Source organism: Palaemon carinicauda, chromosome 38 (assembly GCF_036898095.1).
Source record: "Palaemon carinicauda isolate YSFRI2023 chromosome 38, ASM3689809v2, whole genome shotgun sequence".
NCBI lineage: Eukaryota > Metazoa > Arthropoda > Malacostraca > Decapoda > Palaemonidae > Palaemon > Palaemon carinicauda.
The window spans coordinates 65,251,025-65,270,543 of NC_090762.1; the positions used below are offsets into that span (position 1 = coordinate 65,251,025).

A 19,519-nucleotide genomic window follows, 5' to 3' on the forward strand; every position below is an offset into this window, starting at 1 on the left:
ATATATATACACACACACACATATATATATATATATATATATATATATATATATATATATATATATATATATATATACACTGTATATCAAGAGGCCTTTTGCGTCAATGGGCATAGGAGACAATGATGATATCAGCAGATGGAAAAAGTTAGTTAAAAACTTATTCGGTCTTATTATGATTAAAACAAATTTTCTCACGTACGATGGATATCAAAATATTTTATCTGGAATCTTAGGGAATAAAAGCAGAAACAACTCCACGCAATTAATGAAAACTTAATTTTCTGACAGTTATGAAAAACCTTTAATGTTTCTCTTTCTCCAAGCTTCATTTCCTATTATCACAATCATCTGCACCCTCTCATGGTGACTAACTGCGAATGTAATATAATAAAATTTGTTGCTCATTATGTCCATGCATCCAATCACGTTGCCCAAAATGCAATTTTGTTCAAGACCTGAACATCAACTCGTACAGACACGAGAGCGTCTCCCATTGCTACGTTGCATTGACGAAAATAGTTTCGAACTATAAAAATCAACAAGAATGACCAGAGCCACTTCCTCCTGGAGGACCAGACAGAACCGTCAAGCCCCTCTCGCATACAAAACATCTTTTACATCTTTTACATGGCAGCGCTATCGGACGATTCCCGGATCTCGTCGCACATCTCGCAACCATCCGCATCGCTGGCCATGAAAGGGAACTTTACGACTAATATAACACACCTTTTCTCCTCACTATCAAAACCACATATACTGTTGACACCACCAGATCTCGACAGTGATCTCTTTCAACTAGGGACTCCGTGCAGACTGGAATCGTGAAGCGGTAGGATTCCTTGTGCACCCAAAAAAGCCTATAATATGATGAATTTTATGTGAAAGAAATATTTTTAGAATAGCATGGCAGTCTTATCTGCATTTTAGATCTTAGCTCTCGTTGGTCTAACCTATCTATCTATCTCTCCCTTTCAAAATATACGAATACATTTCCAATAACTATATTAATTTTGCAATGATTTATTCCTTAACAGAATGAATGAACAAATCAACGAATCCAACAGAGAAAAGTAACCCAGTGAGGAAAAGAAATAAGGAAACAAACTGCAAGATAAATAATGAATAATTAATATAAACTATCTTAAGATTAGCAACCATGTTAAAATAGATCTGTCACATATAAACTATAAAGAGACTTATGTTAGCCTGCTGAACATACAAATATTCGCTGAAAGTTTGAACTTCGGAAATTCCTACGATTCACCTGCCTCATTAGGAAGACCATTCCCCAATCTGGTTCATAGCTGGAATAAAACTCCTAGAATACCTTGTAGTATTGAGCCTCATGATGGAGAAGGCATGACCATTAGAATTAACCGCATACCTTGGGTAGTGCCATAGCCTCTGTACCATGGTCTTCCACTGTCTTGGGTTAGAGTTCTCTTGCTTGAGGGTACACTAGGGCCTACTATTCTATCTAATTTCTCTTCTTGTTTTGTTAAAGTTTTTATAGTTTATATATTAAATGTTTATTTTAATGATTTTACTGTTCATAAAATATTTTATTTGTCCTTGTTTCCTTTCCTCACAGGGCTATTTTATGTTGGGGTACCTGGGCTTATGGCATCCTGCTTTTCCAACTAAGGTTGTAGCTTAGCAATTAATAATAATAATAATAATAATAATAATAATAATAATAATAATAATAATAATAATAATAATAATAATAATAATAATATTAATAATAATGGTACTGTCTGAGAAGATCTGGATGCAAAGGATGGTCAGAATTATGAAAAATCTTATGCCAGAGATTAATATCTAGATCAGGAATAAGAAATTTAATACACCACTTCATATCCAACAAATTAAGATGAGATTCAGCAGAAGACCAGACGGAAAAAAATACTCGAAACGAGGCAATACGAAATAATTAATACCTCTTCAGAATAGATTGACCACGGAGAATCTTAAAAGACTTTCTCAATTAATCATTTTTTTTTTTGTGTAATTGACGAAGAAACAGACCAAATGTGTTTCTCAAAAGTAAATTTGCTATCAAGAATCACACCTAAATCTTTAAGAGTCGTATAGAGCTAAAGAAACGTTATTAATGCTGAGATTTGGTACTTTCAATCATACTATGAGTTTCGTTAGGATTTAACTTAATAAGCCATAGGTTGCACCTTGCACTAATTTGAACTAGATCTCCACTAAGGGATTCAGCAACCCCAGATCTACATTCAGGAGATGGAATTGATGCAAAGAGAGTAGCATCATCTGCATATGCAATGAGCTTGTTTTCTAGGTCAAACCACATGTCATGTGTATATAGCATGAAAAGGAATGGGCCAAGAACACTACCCTGAGGAACACCAGATATTTCATTCCTATACTCACTATGGTGGCCATCATCATCAACTCTGCAATTTACAACACAAAAATTCAATAATGATGCTAAGAAAAATATCAATCTATTCTCAACTGTTTGTGTTTGAAAACAAGTGCCTCATGATTAACACGGTTAAAGGAGGCACTAAAATCAAGGCCAATCCTACGAAATTGATGACCATAATCAAAGGATTTCTGTACAGCATTGGAGATTGTAAGAAGGGCGGCTCATTCTTCAGTGCCTTTACGAAAGCCAAATTACAAATCAGGGAACATATGATTACCTTCTGCATACCTATTTAGATGTTTTGGCAAAAGACGTTAAAAAAACTTTACATGATACGGAAGTTGAAGTGCTAGCCTAGAACTACCAGAAAAACATTCACTCAATGGAGTAACATTACCAATTCTCCACCAAGTGCGGAAAGAACCTCTTCCCGCTAACTTTCAAATGACACCCATAGTTAAAACTACACGTTTTGTCTTAAACAAAATACATTGCGATTAAATCTTTGCTAGCAAAGGTTTGTCTTGAAATAATGTCACGATATAGTCACAAAGTGATGATTCTCAATCTCTCTCTCTCTCTCTCTCTCTCTCTCTCTCTCTCTCTCTCTCTCTCTCTCTCTCTCTCTCTCCCCTCACAATATCTAAAGAATATTTCTGTTTAAGTTCATTCAGTCTACATAAAACAGATATTCTGCATTTCAATCGCTGTACTAAAACTCATAAACCAAATCCTTCATTTTAATAGTATTTAAGGGATTTTATAGGCTTGTTAGCGTTTGGAGCGATGAAACCCGACATCTAAATCATGAGCTAGAGGAAATTGGAAAAATATAGAAATTAAGGAATTAAAACAAGAAAATACTTAAAAATATAAGGTTAGTAAATACTAAAAACAAGAAATAGGTTTCTTAAAAGCAGTCAAAGGAATTCTTATCATCATTATTAGCTAAGCTACAACCTTAGTTGGAAGAGCAGGATGCTATAAGCCTTAGGGGACCAATAGGGAATAATAACCCGATGATGAGAGGAAATAAGGAAATGAATAAAATATATGAGAAGTAATGATTGAAAAATATAAGATCTCTTGAGATCAGCAACAACGTTAAAATAGATGTCATATATAAATTACGAAGTAAGACTCATATTAGCCTGTTCAGCATGAAAACAATCGCTACAAATTTGAGCTTCTGAAGTTCCACCGATTCAAATGATTTTGCCATGAAATGTTATGTAACAATATGTTCGTCGATTAGACTATAACCAAGCCGGTACTATTCCTCAACCCCAAATCATCCTTTGGTATCCCTCAGCACTGTCCATCTGTCTGTTAAGATTGCCTTGCCTTATGCAAGACCTCAGCACGAAAACATACCTTCTCTATAATTCTGACCATTTTCTTAGAAACTGCTGCTGATAAAGTAGTATAATGATTTTTTATGGAAAGTTACTCTACTAGTTTCAACATAAATATGTGCCATAACTGAAGTCAACGTCCTAGTTTCAAAGACCCCCCTGACCATAATACTATGAAAATCGTAGTAAAACAGAACATCTCTGTTCCGAAAATTGAGATATCTGTTAACTTAAACATTTGTGTCAAATGGAAAGCCTTCGACTTGTAGTTTGTTGTACCCTATGCAAAGCTATGATAATTAGGGCTAATGACTTGTTTTCCCTACTGAAGGGGTTAATTAGCTATCATAATCATAATAATAATAATAATAATAATAATATCAATACTAAAAATAGTAATGATAATAACAATAATAATAATAATAATAATAATAATAATAATAATAATAATAATACCACGAAGAAGAAGAAGAAGAAGAAGGAGAAGAAGAAGAAGAAGAAGAAGAAGAAGAAGAGCTCAGCATTTATTAATCTTTGGCAAAGGAAACAATGTATGGACCCTATACACTGTTTCCAAAAAGATTAGCTCGCCTAAATACTATTGAGGCGAGAAATAGAGGTAACAGGTTTTCATAATCTATTTCCAGAAGTTTAAGTGATTGAACAGCAGAGGTCATATCATATCAAAACGCTATTTATTAGTACTTGTTAGGATACGCTTGGAGTATTCTATTCAGTTCTGATCATCTTACTGTAGGATTGTTGGAGATATTTTCACTTGAATTGGTAAAGGGAAGGATGCCCAAGATGATTCACGAGTTGAAATTTTTACCATAAGGTGAAAGGCTTGATAAATTTGCATCCTCTTGAAATACATGGAACGAGGGGAGGTTTAAATGGATTCAAGGATACAATACAGGTACGTGAGTAAGATCATTAAATCGAGTTCAGATAAAACTAGAAGTCGTGGTATCAAAGTAGAAATTTTAATGTTTTTAACTTCCCCGTAGTACACTAGTAGAAAACATATAATTAAGTTTAAATTTGTTTGGTGCAATATAATGTTAGCCTTTACCATCATTACCAGAAAAAAAAATAACATTTCATTCCCAGAAATATGCAAGGAGAAACAAAAATCACAATTTTTTTCGCGCAATACAAAGCAAACATAAATATAAAGTAATGCTCCTAAATAGCAGTGTATTCTTAGAACAATTAATTATTTCAATTAATCAGTAACACTGAACGCAATTAATCTGTGCCAAGTCGAGCTGTTTACAGTAAAATAATTTCCAGCAATGCTGATAACAGGCTCAGATGGTGCAGATGTTGCATTGCAACCAAATACTTTTCTTGCAAGGTTTTTTAGTGGATCTAAAACTCATGACACTTCTTTCTAGTACAGCACTGGATCACTGGAAAATGGGAGTGTCCTCCTCTACATGTTGCTTCAACATTATGAAAGACTCGCTGAGGAGCTTCCTTGTGATCAATTGCTGAAATTCACCTTTGATGAACATTCTGATATGAAGGAAAATGGTTTTGGTGTTTTGGTGTCAGGCATTCACAATTTCTACTTCCTGTATGCGCTGTTGATCCTCTATGCTTACTTACTTACTCCGGGGGCCTCGGACCAGGCTGATCCATTGCCGCTTTGACCGTTCGTCTCCAGAGAGCCCTATCCTCCGCAAGCTCCATCCACTCATTGGGGTCTATTTCCAGGATGTCCAAATCTTCAGTGAAGTTATCCATCCATCTCTTTCTAGGCCTTCCTCTTGGTCTGGTACCTATGGGTTTACCTAACATAACTCTTCTAGTCAGCTTTCTCTCCTCCATTCTAGCAATATGTCCTGCATATCAAAGTTTCTGCGATCTAATAATATTGGAGATAGGCGGTAATGCTGAAAGAGTTATCAATTCGTGATTGTGGCGCCTGCGCCACTCTCCAGCTTCGTCATCCCAAACCGGTCCCCAGATCCGCCTCAAGATACTGTGTTGAAAAACTTCGTTTATTTTCCAACTGCCTAGTGAGTGCCCATGTTTCACACGCGTATAGGACCACTGGCCGGATAATGGCGGTATATATTTGTGTTTTTGTGGGCCTAGATAAAATTCTGGATCTTAATGTGTTATCAAGTGCCCATGAACATCTTGTCCCTGCTACAATCCTTAGTCTAACTTCTTCCTGAATCATGTTCTGTGATGTTATGGTGAAGCCAAGATATTTAAATGTGGATACTCCTTCCAGTTGTGAACCCCTAAAATCCATATCTACAACTAGATTTGGTGTTCTTGAAACCTCCATTATCTTAGTTTTTGCATTGTTTATTTTCATGCCTGTACGTTCTGGACTGTTTTTAAACTGTACGTATGTTTCTTCGATGCTAGGTAGATGTTCTCCACAAAGTTCCACATCATCGGCATATCTAAGTCTGTCTACAATGGTATTATCCAGCTGGATGGGTAATCTGGTAAGAGGTGTATTTCGCACTATCCATTCCAGTACTACGTTAAATAAGTGTTGGTAGAGGACATCCATGCTTTAGTCCTCCATGGATGTTAAAGGGCTCTGTCAGTATTCCCCCGGCCTTGATCCTGCATGTCGTACTCCGGTAGCACATTTGGACCAGATTTATTAATTTCTCTGGTTTGTGGAAGAAATTCAGTATGTTCCATATTGATGGTCGATGCACACTGTCATATGCTTGCTTGAAATCTATTAATAGATGGTAAGAATTTCTGTTGAACTCCCAATATTTCTCTAGAGCTTGCCTTATGGTGAAAATTTGGTCAGCTGTAGCTCGGTTTGGTCTAAAACCTGCCTGATAGTCACCAATCATATCTTCACAATAAACTCGTAATCGTTTGTACAAAATATTTGCAAAGATTTTGTAACCAACCGGAAGTATGCAAATGCCTCTGTAGTTTCCACATATAGTGCGATCTTCTTTTTTATGTAGTACTGCCAAAATCCCTTCCTCCCAATCTGATGGCATAACTTCATTCTCCCATGTGCTATACATTAAGCTAATAATTTCATCATGAAGAGCCTGGCCCCCCTACTTGATTAGTTCTGCAGCTATATTATAAATCCCAGCTGCTTTATTATCTTTTAAGTTTTCTTATAGAATCTGTAATTTCCTCTCGGGTTGGTGCCTCCACATCATCGATATTTCCCTCTATCTCCATATCATCCACTGGGTTATGAGGTGGTGGCCGATTGAAAAGCTCCTTAAAGTGTTCAATCCACCTCCTTTGTATTTCTTCTGTTCCAATAATTATGTTACCTTCTTTATTTCTGATTAAGTTCATTCTTGGCTGGAATCCATCTCTCATCCTATTAATTCCCTGAAATTGCTTTCTCGTTTTTCCATGCGCTCTATTTTCTTCAATTTCTCTCAGTTCCTCTCCTACCTTCTGTCTTTTCTTTCTTCTGTTTTTGCTTGTTGCTAAATTTCAGGACACTCTTAAATCTTCTCTCTAATCAATGTTAGCCCTGTCTGCTATCCATTTCATCCTACAGCGTTTTCTTCTTTCAGCAGCACTTCTACACTCTTCGTCAAACCAATTATTCCTTTTACGTGCATTGATACGTAGTCCTAGAAATTCCATAGCTGCTTCAGTCACTACTGACTTTATTGTCTCCCAGTCCGATGTTATTTCCTCTTCTTCCAGTAGTCCAAATCTATTATGTACATTTATAGCATAGGCATTTCTTACGTCTCTCTTCTAGTTTTTCTATATTTGGTTTTATGGTTTTTATTGTTGCCAATCTTTTACTTTTTAATTTAACTCTGAGCTTTCCAACCACTAACATATGGTCAGAGTCACAATCTGTACCTCTGAAAGGCCTAGTATCAAACAGAGCTGATTTAAATTTGTTTTTAATCATTACATGGTCAATTTGATTTATAGTGTTACCATCAGGTGAATCCAAGTTCCTTTATGGGAGTCCTTATGGGGAAAAATAGTACCTCCGATGACCATAGAGTTTTGGAGTGAAAATGTTACCAATCTAATCCCATTATCATTGCTTTCTTGATGAAGACTATGGAGGCCGATAGAGCCTTGGAAAACATTTACCTCTACCAATTTTTGCATTCATATCACCAAAAATTAACAATGGATCATGTCGTGGTATTTGGTCTATTTCAGATTGTACATGATCATACCATTCATCTTTTTCATCATCATCTGTTATCTCTGTGTGTGCATGTAAGCATAGAATCGTTATGTTAAACCACTTTGCATTTAGTCTAATTTTTGCTATTCTGCTGGATATTGGGATGAATTCCGTAAGGGCTCCATATGCTCTTTTAATCAGGTAGAAACCTGCTCCTTCTACGTGGTTACCATCATCTCTTCCACTGTAAAGTATAACTCCCTTCTGCTCCAGCTATCCTATTCCTGTCCATCGGATTTCTTGTAAGGCTGCTATGTCAATTTTATAAGTGGCCAATTCCTGTTCTAATACTTTAGCAGCTCCCGTTTTGTAGAGCGTTCTTACGTTCCATGTGGCAATTCTTAGTGGTCTTTTCCAATCCGTAATCCTTTGTGGGGTTCCAGTGTCGTCAATATTAAAGGCCGTCCGGTTATTCACAGTCAAAGTTTCAGTCACGAGTGGTAGTTTTACAGATAAGGGGTGTGAGCCCCAATCCAACCTGCAAAGCAGGATTCGAATCTACAAGTTAGTACCTCCTAGCTACCTATGGCCCCCAATTGGTTACAGGGAGCTCCACTCTCTCCCCAGGCAGATATACCAGTCGGAACAAGCCATCGCACCTCGACAAGGTTAAGTAGTCTCTTGCCCTGATGGTTAGCGACCCATCAAAGCCTCTATGAGCTACCTTAAATTCTTCAGGCATTTCGTTGACATACGGCAGCACTTTCTCCTTTTACTCGAGTGTTGAAACCTAGTCCAATTTGAACCTTACATAAAAAAAAAAAAAAAAAGACTGCCACTTGAACATTTCTCATTTCCATGTATTGATTCAATCTTTTCTTCACGGAACTCGGTAATACTTTAACTAACTGTTCACAGTATTTTATTTAGGCATTACGAATTATGTTCTCCAGCACCGGACCAATAGCAGTTAAGATTACTTTCTTCTGTCCCTCCACAGATTCCAAGGCCTCACGAAAAGATTCGAGGACATTCACAAGCTACTTTGAATTAGAAATCTGCACTTGCCTAATTTTCTTACTGCTCTGTTTTCTCTGAAAGAGAAGATCAATTACATTGTTCATCTCTACAGTTTTTTTGAGTATAAGCAAATTCAAGCCTTGCAAGTAACCAGTCACTTTCCACCTTACCACCACAATCTTATAATTAAAATTAAACTACAAATGATCTTTTCCTGTAATTAATAAAATTACAATGAGTTACTATAATTCAATTTTCAATTACAATTACAAAATATGTAATTAATTACATTTCAATGAAATTAAAATTACAATCGCTCCACCCCTGGTGGGCACTGACACATTTTTTCTAACCAAAAAGGATTTTATGATATAAAATTTACCCTATAATGGCAAACTGATTCTGAAGTGATGTCAATGGAAAAATATACTCTGACAGGAAAATCGTTGTATTTTTCCTGTTATGCAGTGGCAGTTAGATTCCATATGAAGTCCTATTAACAATAGTATTAGACCCATTCATAGATCACCTAAGAGACATTATTGCCCCCAAAACGTCTTTACAACTCCTGTTGACTAGTGATAATTATACGATAGAAGTCTACCCATAAACTTCAGTACAGTTTTCAAAATATGTAATTTTTTCATATTTAGCAGGTTGAAATAATATATGTTTCATTTCTTAGTTTATTACTGCAGGGAACATGAAACTAAAAATAACTAAACTAATGCATGAACATACATAACATACGTCAGGTAGGCCAAGTCTGTTTCTTCTATATCGTTTTGTCCATGAAACTTAATAATTCACGATCTATACTGGTTGGAAAAACATAAGGTGAAATCGTCTCATTTCTACAAAACTATCTTGTTTCAAGTCCCTAACGAAATGTTATCCTTAAACAGAAAGCAAGAGTTTATATAAAACATTCTGGATTATTGCATAAGCCAGATGTCTATTCTGGGCCAATTCATTTCAGATTTGCCGAATGGCACAAGATTGAATGGACACAATATATATATATATATATATATATATATATATATATATATATATATATATATATATATATATATAACACCGAGTGAATATTTCTGTATTATGGGACCTTCGATGTAGCTAAATTTACTCCAAGATCATAAGAGTAAATCTCCTAATCTATTGTAAAAGTAGAATAGAATTCTATGTGTAAAGGAAATACACATAACTCTAAAAAGGGACATAACAAAAATGTACTAGTATACACCTAAATATATTCTACTACAGATCCGATCAAAGCATGGATCTATAAACAAAGGATTACTTCATAAGTTAAATGGCCTCCAACTCGAAGGCTCACTGTAATCCGTATACCAAAAGAATCAGAACAACAACTTCTATTTTCTATTCAAGGATTCTAGCATATGGGAGATTCTTTAGTTGACCATTTTAGACCGGTCATTGTCTCTTTCTTTTATTATTTGCGAAGGCCATTCTTAATTAATCATTTCCCTTTGTTGCAAAGAGGAAAGTTTGAATGCAAACAATGACTCTAATAATACCCAAAAAGGATTGAATAAACTCGAACAAAAGGTGATCGATAACCTGAATGAATAGGTTTCGAAGAAACGTCTTTCTAATTTCATTTTCATAAAACGTGAAAGGATAAATTTAGAACAATAAAGGTGTATCCTTTCTAAAAATAAAAATAAAAACTTAATCTAGATATACCTCAACAAGGGATTGTTACAAAAACAAAAAATATGTATTTTTACTATAAGTGTATATATCTTAATCTAAAAAAAAAAAAATGTATTCTATAGAATATGGTAAAATAAAAAGTTGCTTGGAAAAGATATCGTACAAAGCTTCACAGAACTCAATTCTTATAAATCCTTTAAACTATTTTGTTCTAAAAAGTGAAATATGCTATGAGGGGAAGAACACTACAGCAGAACAATGGAACAGGTAAAGACTTATTTTTTTATATATTGAACTGTATTATATTGTTTTTCCGACTTCGATAAACAATGAATAAAACTATGTACTCATATCAGAAATGTTCAAAATACTGTATTTCCACTGCTACTGGTGGAGCAATTTTCCAAGACTTTTCTGCTCAGGAATGTGACTCACATGTATAGAAATTTGCAATCACAAGAATTTGACCACAGTGAGAAACAATAGAGGTTTTGGCACTTTAGGAAAATAGGAGAGATGGAATGAAAGCTCCAAGCACTGATAAAAAGGTGTTTCACGGCATCATAGATAAAAGATAAGAAAAGAAAACAAGCTAAGCATCACAATAGTGTGGCTGACTTCTTGGGAAATTCTTGGGGGCAACAGATTAGAAATTGGATAGAAATGAAGGTTGCGTTGAATAACTAACTTTGTAAACCCACCTATGACAACTACTTGCACAATATTTTTGTTTTATATCGGGCTGAAAAATATAACAGTTGATGTTTATGAAAAGGGAGAAATCTTAAAAGCAAAAAATTCAATTATCTAAATGTTCAACCGGCGTGGGGCAGAAGGCACATTATTTCTCAGTAAGGAAAAAGTTGCAGAGTATCAATGAATGTATCTGCGATACAATGCCTGAAAACAATGCATGACAGGAATTATTAATCTACTGACCATCACGGAATAAATAAAAAACATCACAGATATGTCCTTCAAGGATCAAAGCCCCAACAATGAGGTTTATGTTGCAGAACCAAGCCCTGCTGACGCAGGCCCATGCGAAATGGCGACGATACCCTCAACATTCGCATGGCAAAAATCTTACAACGTAACGTGAAGCACGTAGGACTTCTTTCAAGGGAGGAAGACGAGATTCGTAATCTTTCCCATTCAAGATACTAGTTGAGATGGCTGTAATTTCCATTACGAGAAACTGTAACTTAATGGCAGGGAGAGTCACTGTTTAATCAAAACAGTGATGGATGAATCTCCATGGTTATACTAACAATAATAACGCTATATTAGTTTCAAGGTCTATGACAATGGAAAGTGATGGTAGCTTCAGCTTATTCATTGCCTCAAGAAAATGGAGGATGGTGATAAAGGAGATCTAAAATACAACTACAGGGTATTTCACTCTATCTCCACCACCTACAACGTAGGCACACATTAGAATAAAAAATATAGCCACGTATATGCATCCAGATTCTAATCCATCTCTAATTCGAATGAAGTATTTCTTGGCCTACAGTTCACTCATAAACACTTCTTAATTGAAAGCCTTCAATGGCTTCTTTTTAGGCATCTTTCGAAAAAACGAACTGTCATAAGAAAATACATAACCGCCAGTTCAAATTAGTTAACTATTGTCTGTCAATAGGAAGTATTCTGAATACGGATTACAAATTAAAGATATGTAATGACTACTCATATTCAAATTTTGCCAAATGGTGGATAATGAAAGCAATTGTTAGACTATAGGTATTGGGGGCATGAAAACGGAATTAAAAAAAACAAAATAGTACGAAAAAATACATAACCTTTCAGATTTGAAATGTTTGGCGAAATTTGATCTGGGACAACAAAATTGATAATGGTATTATTCATCAGCACCGTTCATATGGTGCGTGTGTGTGTGTGTGTGTGGGGGGGGGGGGGGTTATCGTTTTTATCATCTCCGTTTTCTTTTTATCAAAAGTGTCACTGTAGTCAAAATTCCATCATTAGGTTATTGTTCTTTCCTAATAGGCATTATTTCATGGAAACTCATTCTATTTATATCTTTCCAAGGATATAATATATATATATATATATATATATATATATATATATATACACATGTATATATGTGTATATATATATATATATATATATATATATATATATATATATATATATATATTAACCTAACCTAATCCGCATTATTTTATCGAAACTCATTTGATTTATATTTTTCCAAGAATACAAAGTATGTATGTATATATATATATATATATATATATATATATATATATATATATATATATATATATTTAATATATGTGTGTATGTTTGTGCATTAATATATGTAGGTATGTATATATCTATCTAATTATCTATATATATATATATATATATATATATATATATATATATATATATTATATATATACATATATATATATATATATATATATATATATATATATACATACATACATACATACATATATATATATATATATATATATATATATGTAAAATATATCTATACACATTTATATACATATGTATGTGCATATGTTTGTCTGCGTGTAACTATATACGCAGGCCCACATAACCTGTATGGCATTATTGTGGACTCCTCTTCTAAAATGTTAGGAATGTAGCGTTTCATCAACTGGTGCATTACACATAACAAGTTTCCAATGACCTGGGAGCTAATCTTCGCCCAACATCATCACAGCCAATTCCAGGCGCCCTGTTTACTATCTCCCAAAAAGGGTGACGGTTCCCAAGCAACGTGCATTTTCCACGGCCAAGGCCAGAAAGGTAACTATAGATTTAAGCAATGATAGTCTAGTCTGGAGTGCTATACTTCCATTGTTGCTGAAGGATGGATAACCAGCTGTTCTTATGAAGGTAGAAAAAAGGAACAAACAAAACGCCATTCATACAAAGTACTTTATCAGTCAAGAAGAACATGCTCTAGGAACACGTGTTCTGCTTAACAGCAGAGAGACCTCTTTGTCTAAACTTTTTTTTTATGTCAAAAGAATAGCAAGCTCCACAAATGGCGAATCTTATCGTACATAATAATCATGTATAATGAATGCTATGTCGCACCCGAAATTTATTATTAATTCTTTGTTTTTTAAATAAAAAAAAAAAGTTTCATTCAAATTGCATACAAAAAAGATAAGTCGACTTAGATGATGCTCTATCATTTAACTAATGTCAATTTCCATTTACTTCTCATTTCTTGAAGAAATCAGTGAAAAGATAAATCTTCTCTATCATACGAATTTACATAATGTACTCTTGATAACAAAAATCACATCAATCAACATCCAGGGATTCGTGGATTTAGGCTATGGAGCCCGACGCTGGGCCCCGTGAGTTCATTCAGCCCCACGTATAACTGGGGGAAACCTTGGAGTTACGCTGTGAAGTAAACGTTAGAAGGTGTTGGGCAGCAAAATGGAAGAAAGGAAGCTGAACGGAGTTGAAGCAGAAGGATATAAAGTAAGTGCAGCTAGTAATGCCTACAGTACACCGGGTGAGGTGCACTGACGGCACTACACCCCTTCGGAGTGTTGGTCAATGTTTCGCCTTTCAACATGTCTCTTTTACATGAAACGTAAGTATACACAAGTCACCTGCGTGATATTGCCTCTGCAATAGACCTGACCTTGCCCACCCGCTTGCTGGTCATTGTATGTGTTGCTCAAAGAAATCCCTTGGGAACTTTTGACCGTCGGTTAAGGACAGATTCATTGGATCTTCAAGGTGATCTAACTTGGATTTCCATTCAATATTTGGTGGGAAGACGGTCTTGTCCCATTCACCTTTCGAATTGAAGGTTAAGAACATAATCTTTCCATTGATAGGGTTGCAATCCACCGATACCCTTCAAATTTTGTTTATGATTTGAGAAAAAGAAAAATTGTTTCTTCATCCATGCTACTAAGTTTTTTAGTAATCTATTGAGCCATCTCAACCACTATATCCAATTAATGTTCTTTAGAAGGCAATGTTATTATCCACTTTGGAATTCGTAAATTTTCCAAAAGAGAGCCTCCTACTAAAATGATTTTAGATGAAACAATATGACTGTCATGATTAAAAACACAATCATTCACAAACAATAACTGGATTCTTCAAAGAAGAATATCAAGGTATCTTTCCTAAATTAATATCATGACCGTCAGTAAGGAAAAGAATAAAATGTAAGAATAACAATGATACCGATTCACAGACTTAATGGATTCCTAAGCTAAAATATTTATATGTCACATCAACTTCTGATTTTCTCTTATTATTTCAGTCTTTAGTTACGGAGAGAAAAAAAAAACAAATGCTTCTAATCAAAGGATATCAATTTAAAACCGAAACATCAAGTGAAATAAGGAAATAACATAAGTAACAAATTTCTTGTTCACATAGATGAACACATTTTACCTCTTAAGTAACAGTAGGCGGGTCTTTCTAAAAGTAATCTACCTCACTAAGAAAGTCTCTGTTTCAATAGACATGGTCCATTGAATGAAATTGTATCACCCTTAACCTCCAAGTACTCATTAGAAGGAACAACTTAATTATTACTTTTAAAATGGTGACAACGCAGATGTCCAATCTTCGTTTCCTTTTTCCTCCCGGCCTGCTGTCTTATATATATATATATATATATATATATATATATATATATATATATATATATATATATATATATATATCCAGTACATTGTGAAATCGTTAAAATTTTCTAGTACATATAACAATTCCCAACTATATTAACTCGAAAGATCGATCATTTTTTATCTCCTTAATATAGTGTTAAAGGTAACAATAGCAATAAGCACGTAAGTATGGTGATAATGAAAATAAAAGTCAAGTTAAAAATTTACAGTAAGTACAGTAAGTATTTCGATAGAAGAAAGATCTCCTAAAAAGAAAAATTATGATTGCATAATGCAATATAGAAAATATACTATTGATTGAAGACATATAAGAGATTAGTGTGTAATTTGATAAATAACAATCCTTCCACGAACGAATGTAATACCTAAGAAAAGACTTATAAAGTTACAAACTTTTTCCGGCTATTGGGTATAAACCTCTGAGATGTTGACCAAGTTGACTTTGCAGGAAGAAGTCTTTTGCAAGTCTTTTGCATCTGAAACCAAGATGCAGAAGAAACCTAGTTAGTTTTTAATTCAAGTTTAACGAACCCCCCCCCCCCCCACACTCCTCTCCCTGCCGTGCAGGATCTTCTGCAATAGAAAAAGATTGTCATTCACGCGAAGCAATGAATACATCAGCGGCACACACACACCCAACACGTAAATAGAGCTGGGACCTCAGAACTCGTCTTGGGCAATGAAGCGGCACATTCATGTGCCACATTTTCATTGCGATAATCGAGTTGACGGACGACAAATGGTCAATAGACTCCAAAGGACGCCAGTCAATCAGGGTGGGCTTCTATGCCTGTCACTCGAGTATGACATCGTGATTATCAATCTCACCGAGCAATATTACCCGCCACTCATAACCTCAGTTCTGAATGAAGGTCATCCCACTACGTCAAAGGGAAAAGGGAAATGTCGCCTGTACCAAAGCTATAGTAACTAACAAGAACGTGTTTTTCATGAAAACTGGATTTAAATCTAATTATCATAGAATTAACGTTACTACTTTATTTTTTGTTTTTTGCATGAACTGCAGCTTTCAAGAACTTTGTTATATTGTAAGGCCTTATTATTACTATTGAAATATTCTAAAGGAATAATGTATACTAAATTTACATACAACTACTGTATATACGCCTCAAATTATCAAATAACGACAATTTGAAAAATATTTTACAAAGAAGTAATCTAAAATCCATTGTTAGGAATTTAGAAACATGTTGTAATTTCACAAAAACATAAGAAAAAATTAAACTTATACTAACTAAACAGATTTAACTGCTCACTAGTATCTAGGTAATGGGTTAAGTCACCTCTTTTGAAAAATAAGTTAAATAACAGTTTGTGTTTGACTTCTTTTAAAAACTAAATATATACACACATATATATATATATATATATATATTTATATATATATATATATATATATATATATATATATATATATATATACATATATATATATACACACACACATATATATATATATATATATATATATATATATATATATATATATATATATATATATTTATATATATATATATATATATATATATATATATATATATATATACATAAATTTGATAATAGGTAACAGAAAAATCAAGTTACCACGTCGTTAGGGAAACCCCTCTGCATGAAAAACTAGTCCCCATCAAAAGATTTTATCAGTCCACCTACAGTACGGAAACTATTACTCCCTTTTTTTCATATAGGTATATTCAAGTTTTGCTTTCTCTACTCAACCCTTTCTCAACCTCACTGGACCGCTTTCTCCTATAACAACCGAATTACACACCCTTCTTCATTTTGAGCAAATTAGCGTCTTTCATTGTTCCTACATGATAAAAAACAACTTTATAACACTACTTTCATCATCACTCATTTATAAAAACGGTCAACTGTAAGATCATATAATTTTTCTTTTCCATTTTTGTTCATGGATAAAAATAAGCTCTTACAAATTTAGTATGTGCATGAAAATCACAAAAACAGCAAAATAGAAATATGGGCCATAATTACATATCAATGAAAAAAAAAGTGGCGACATAAGGAATTTCAAAATATTAAACATCTCTGGAGACAATGTAAAACATTATCTCGAGCCAGTTTTCAGCCAAAGAAGTTACTTTCCCATCTACTTATTGTAATAAATGCTCCATTTCTAAAAATACCACTCGAAAAATACACTAAATCCCTTTCCGAGATTCTGAAGAAAGGTAATCCAGGAGTTTTGGAGATAAAATGTAACTCAATGTTTTAACATATGAAGGGATTGTTCAATTATCTCTCCTTTACTGAAGTAATACAACTGGGGATTTGGATTGTAAATGAAAGCAAAAAGGTAGACGCTATATGGATGGATTTTTTTTTATGAAATGTTTTATATGTAAAGAAGAATTGGTAGCTTGAAAAATGAAGAAAATGCAAAGTAGTTCCAAGGTTGAATGTATATCGAGGACCATACGGTGGTAAGGATGAAATTTGTAAAGACTACAGTTTCCCTCTGAAACCATCTCCAATTAAGTGAAACGAATTTTAGAATTTTAGGAAAGAAAAGCTGTAGGTGCATTACATACACACATAACAACACTCACACTAAATAGATACATACATATACGTGTATTGGACCACATATTTTCTAAAAATAAAGTTCACTTATCCACATGAAGAAATCAGAATAGCAAAATTCTTCTTTTCTGATAAAATAAAAAATCCCTCAATTTTTGAATGCATGAAAGATACGTGTGTTGGTGATAAAATACACACACAAATTTTATATATATATATGTATGTATATACATATATATACTGTATATATATAGATATATATATATATATATATATATATATATATATATATACGTATATACATACATATATATATGTATATATATATATATATATATGTATATACATATACACACACATATATATATATATATAAACTGTATATATATAAATATATATATATACATATATATATACAGTATATATATGTGTGTATATATATACTGTATATATACATACATATATATATATATATATATATATATATATATATACACACACACACACACACACACACACATATATATATATATATATATATATATATATATATATGATAAAATTTACACATTTAGACGTGCTTTTCATATTCAAATAAACCACATATCTTACTCCCATTACATCTGGATTCTCTCTATACGTCGGGATCAGAGACCTAATGGGGAATCAACCAAAAAATATCTTCTGCTCGGTCGGGGAGTCAAACCCTGGTCCGAGAAACTGTGACGACAGTGACATACCATTTAGCCACGAAGCGAGATGGCTGAAAGGTATGTTACTGTCGTCACAGTTTCTCGGACCAGTGTTCGATTCCCGGGCCGACCAGAAGCTATTATCTTTGAGTTGATTCCCCCTTAGGTCTCTCATCCCGACGTATAGAGAGAATCCAGATATCAAGAGAGTAAAATATATGGCTTATTTGAATATATATATATATATATATATATATATATATATATATATATATATATATATATATATATATATTTGTTGCCATAAGAGAAGAACAATAAATGCATCACAGATCTGGTACCTATTGTTACTCTTTTGTCTGAAATTTCCAGTAAAATTTTTCTCCAAGAAACTAAAAGAAATAAATTCTCTATTCTTCCTACATTCATTTTGAGGAGGACTGTGGCATCAAGGAATACAAACACGTCACATATATCACTGGGAGCTGAAAGAAAGTTGTCACTCATCTCGTGAGATAGCTAAACTGCATATCATTTACTTAGATTAAGTAGATAAAAAATTACATCTTCTAGAATTAGACCAAGGACTAGTCGTTTTTATGACGCTGGGGTGCATGAATAGACATACAGACTCCAACATCTGATAAAAAGTTTTTATTTTTTTTTTCGGGGAAAGATGTTGGTAACAAACGATAAACACATGACACGGACCAGATCGGATTACACTTCTTTTTTGTCAAGCAGAACTCGACATCAGTTTTCTCTGGACTTCATATCATCATTTAAATACAAAATAACTGTTTTTATTTTACGTTAAAGAGTTTACGACTATGGACGAATTCAGGAACCCTTCAATAACTTAGATTCACGTCAAAATAAAGACCGTGCTCCCTTCTAAGAAATAAACATCAAAAGGGGAAAGAGGATTAATGCAATTAGTTGAGTCAAGCAGCAACATTAACATTGTACAAGCTTCAGAATATATTTCAAGCTTAGCGTGAACCCCATTCTGTTATCTG

At 33.8% G+C, this 19,519-nt stretch overlaps 1 protein-coding gene across 1 annotated transcript; it reads right to left on the reverse strand.

Annotated features, from left to right (window-relative positions):
• Positions 1 to 5,710: 5,710 nt before the first annotated feature.
• Positions 5,711 to 6,295, reverse strand: LOC137630354 (uncharacterized). Its single transcript, XM_068361786.1, has one exon. It carries the CDS (start codon positions 6,293 to 6,295, stop codon positions 5,711 to 5,713), a length of 585 nt encoding a protein of 194 aa, XP_068217887.1.
• Positions 6,296 to 19,519: the final 13,224 nt, after the last annotated feature.

Coding starts and splice junctions, on each gene's coding strand:
- LOC137630354 (XM_068361786.1), bottom strand. CDS start 6,295: ATGGATGTCCTCTACCAACACTTATTTAACGTAGTACTGGAATGGATA.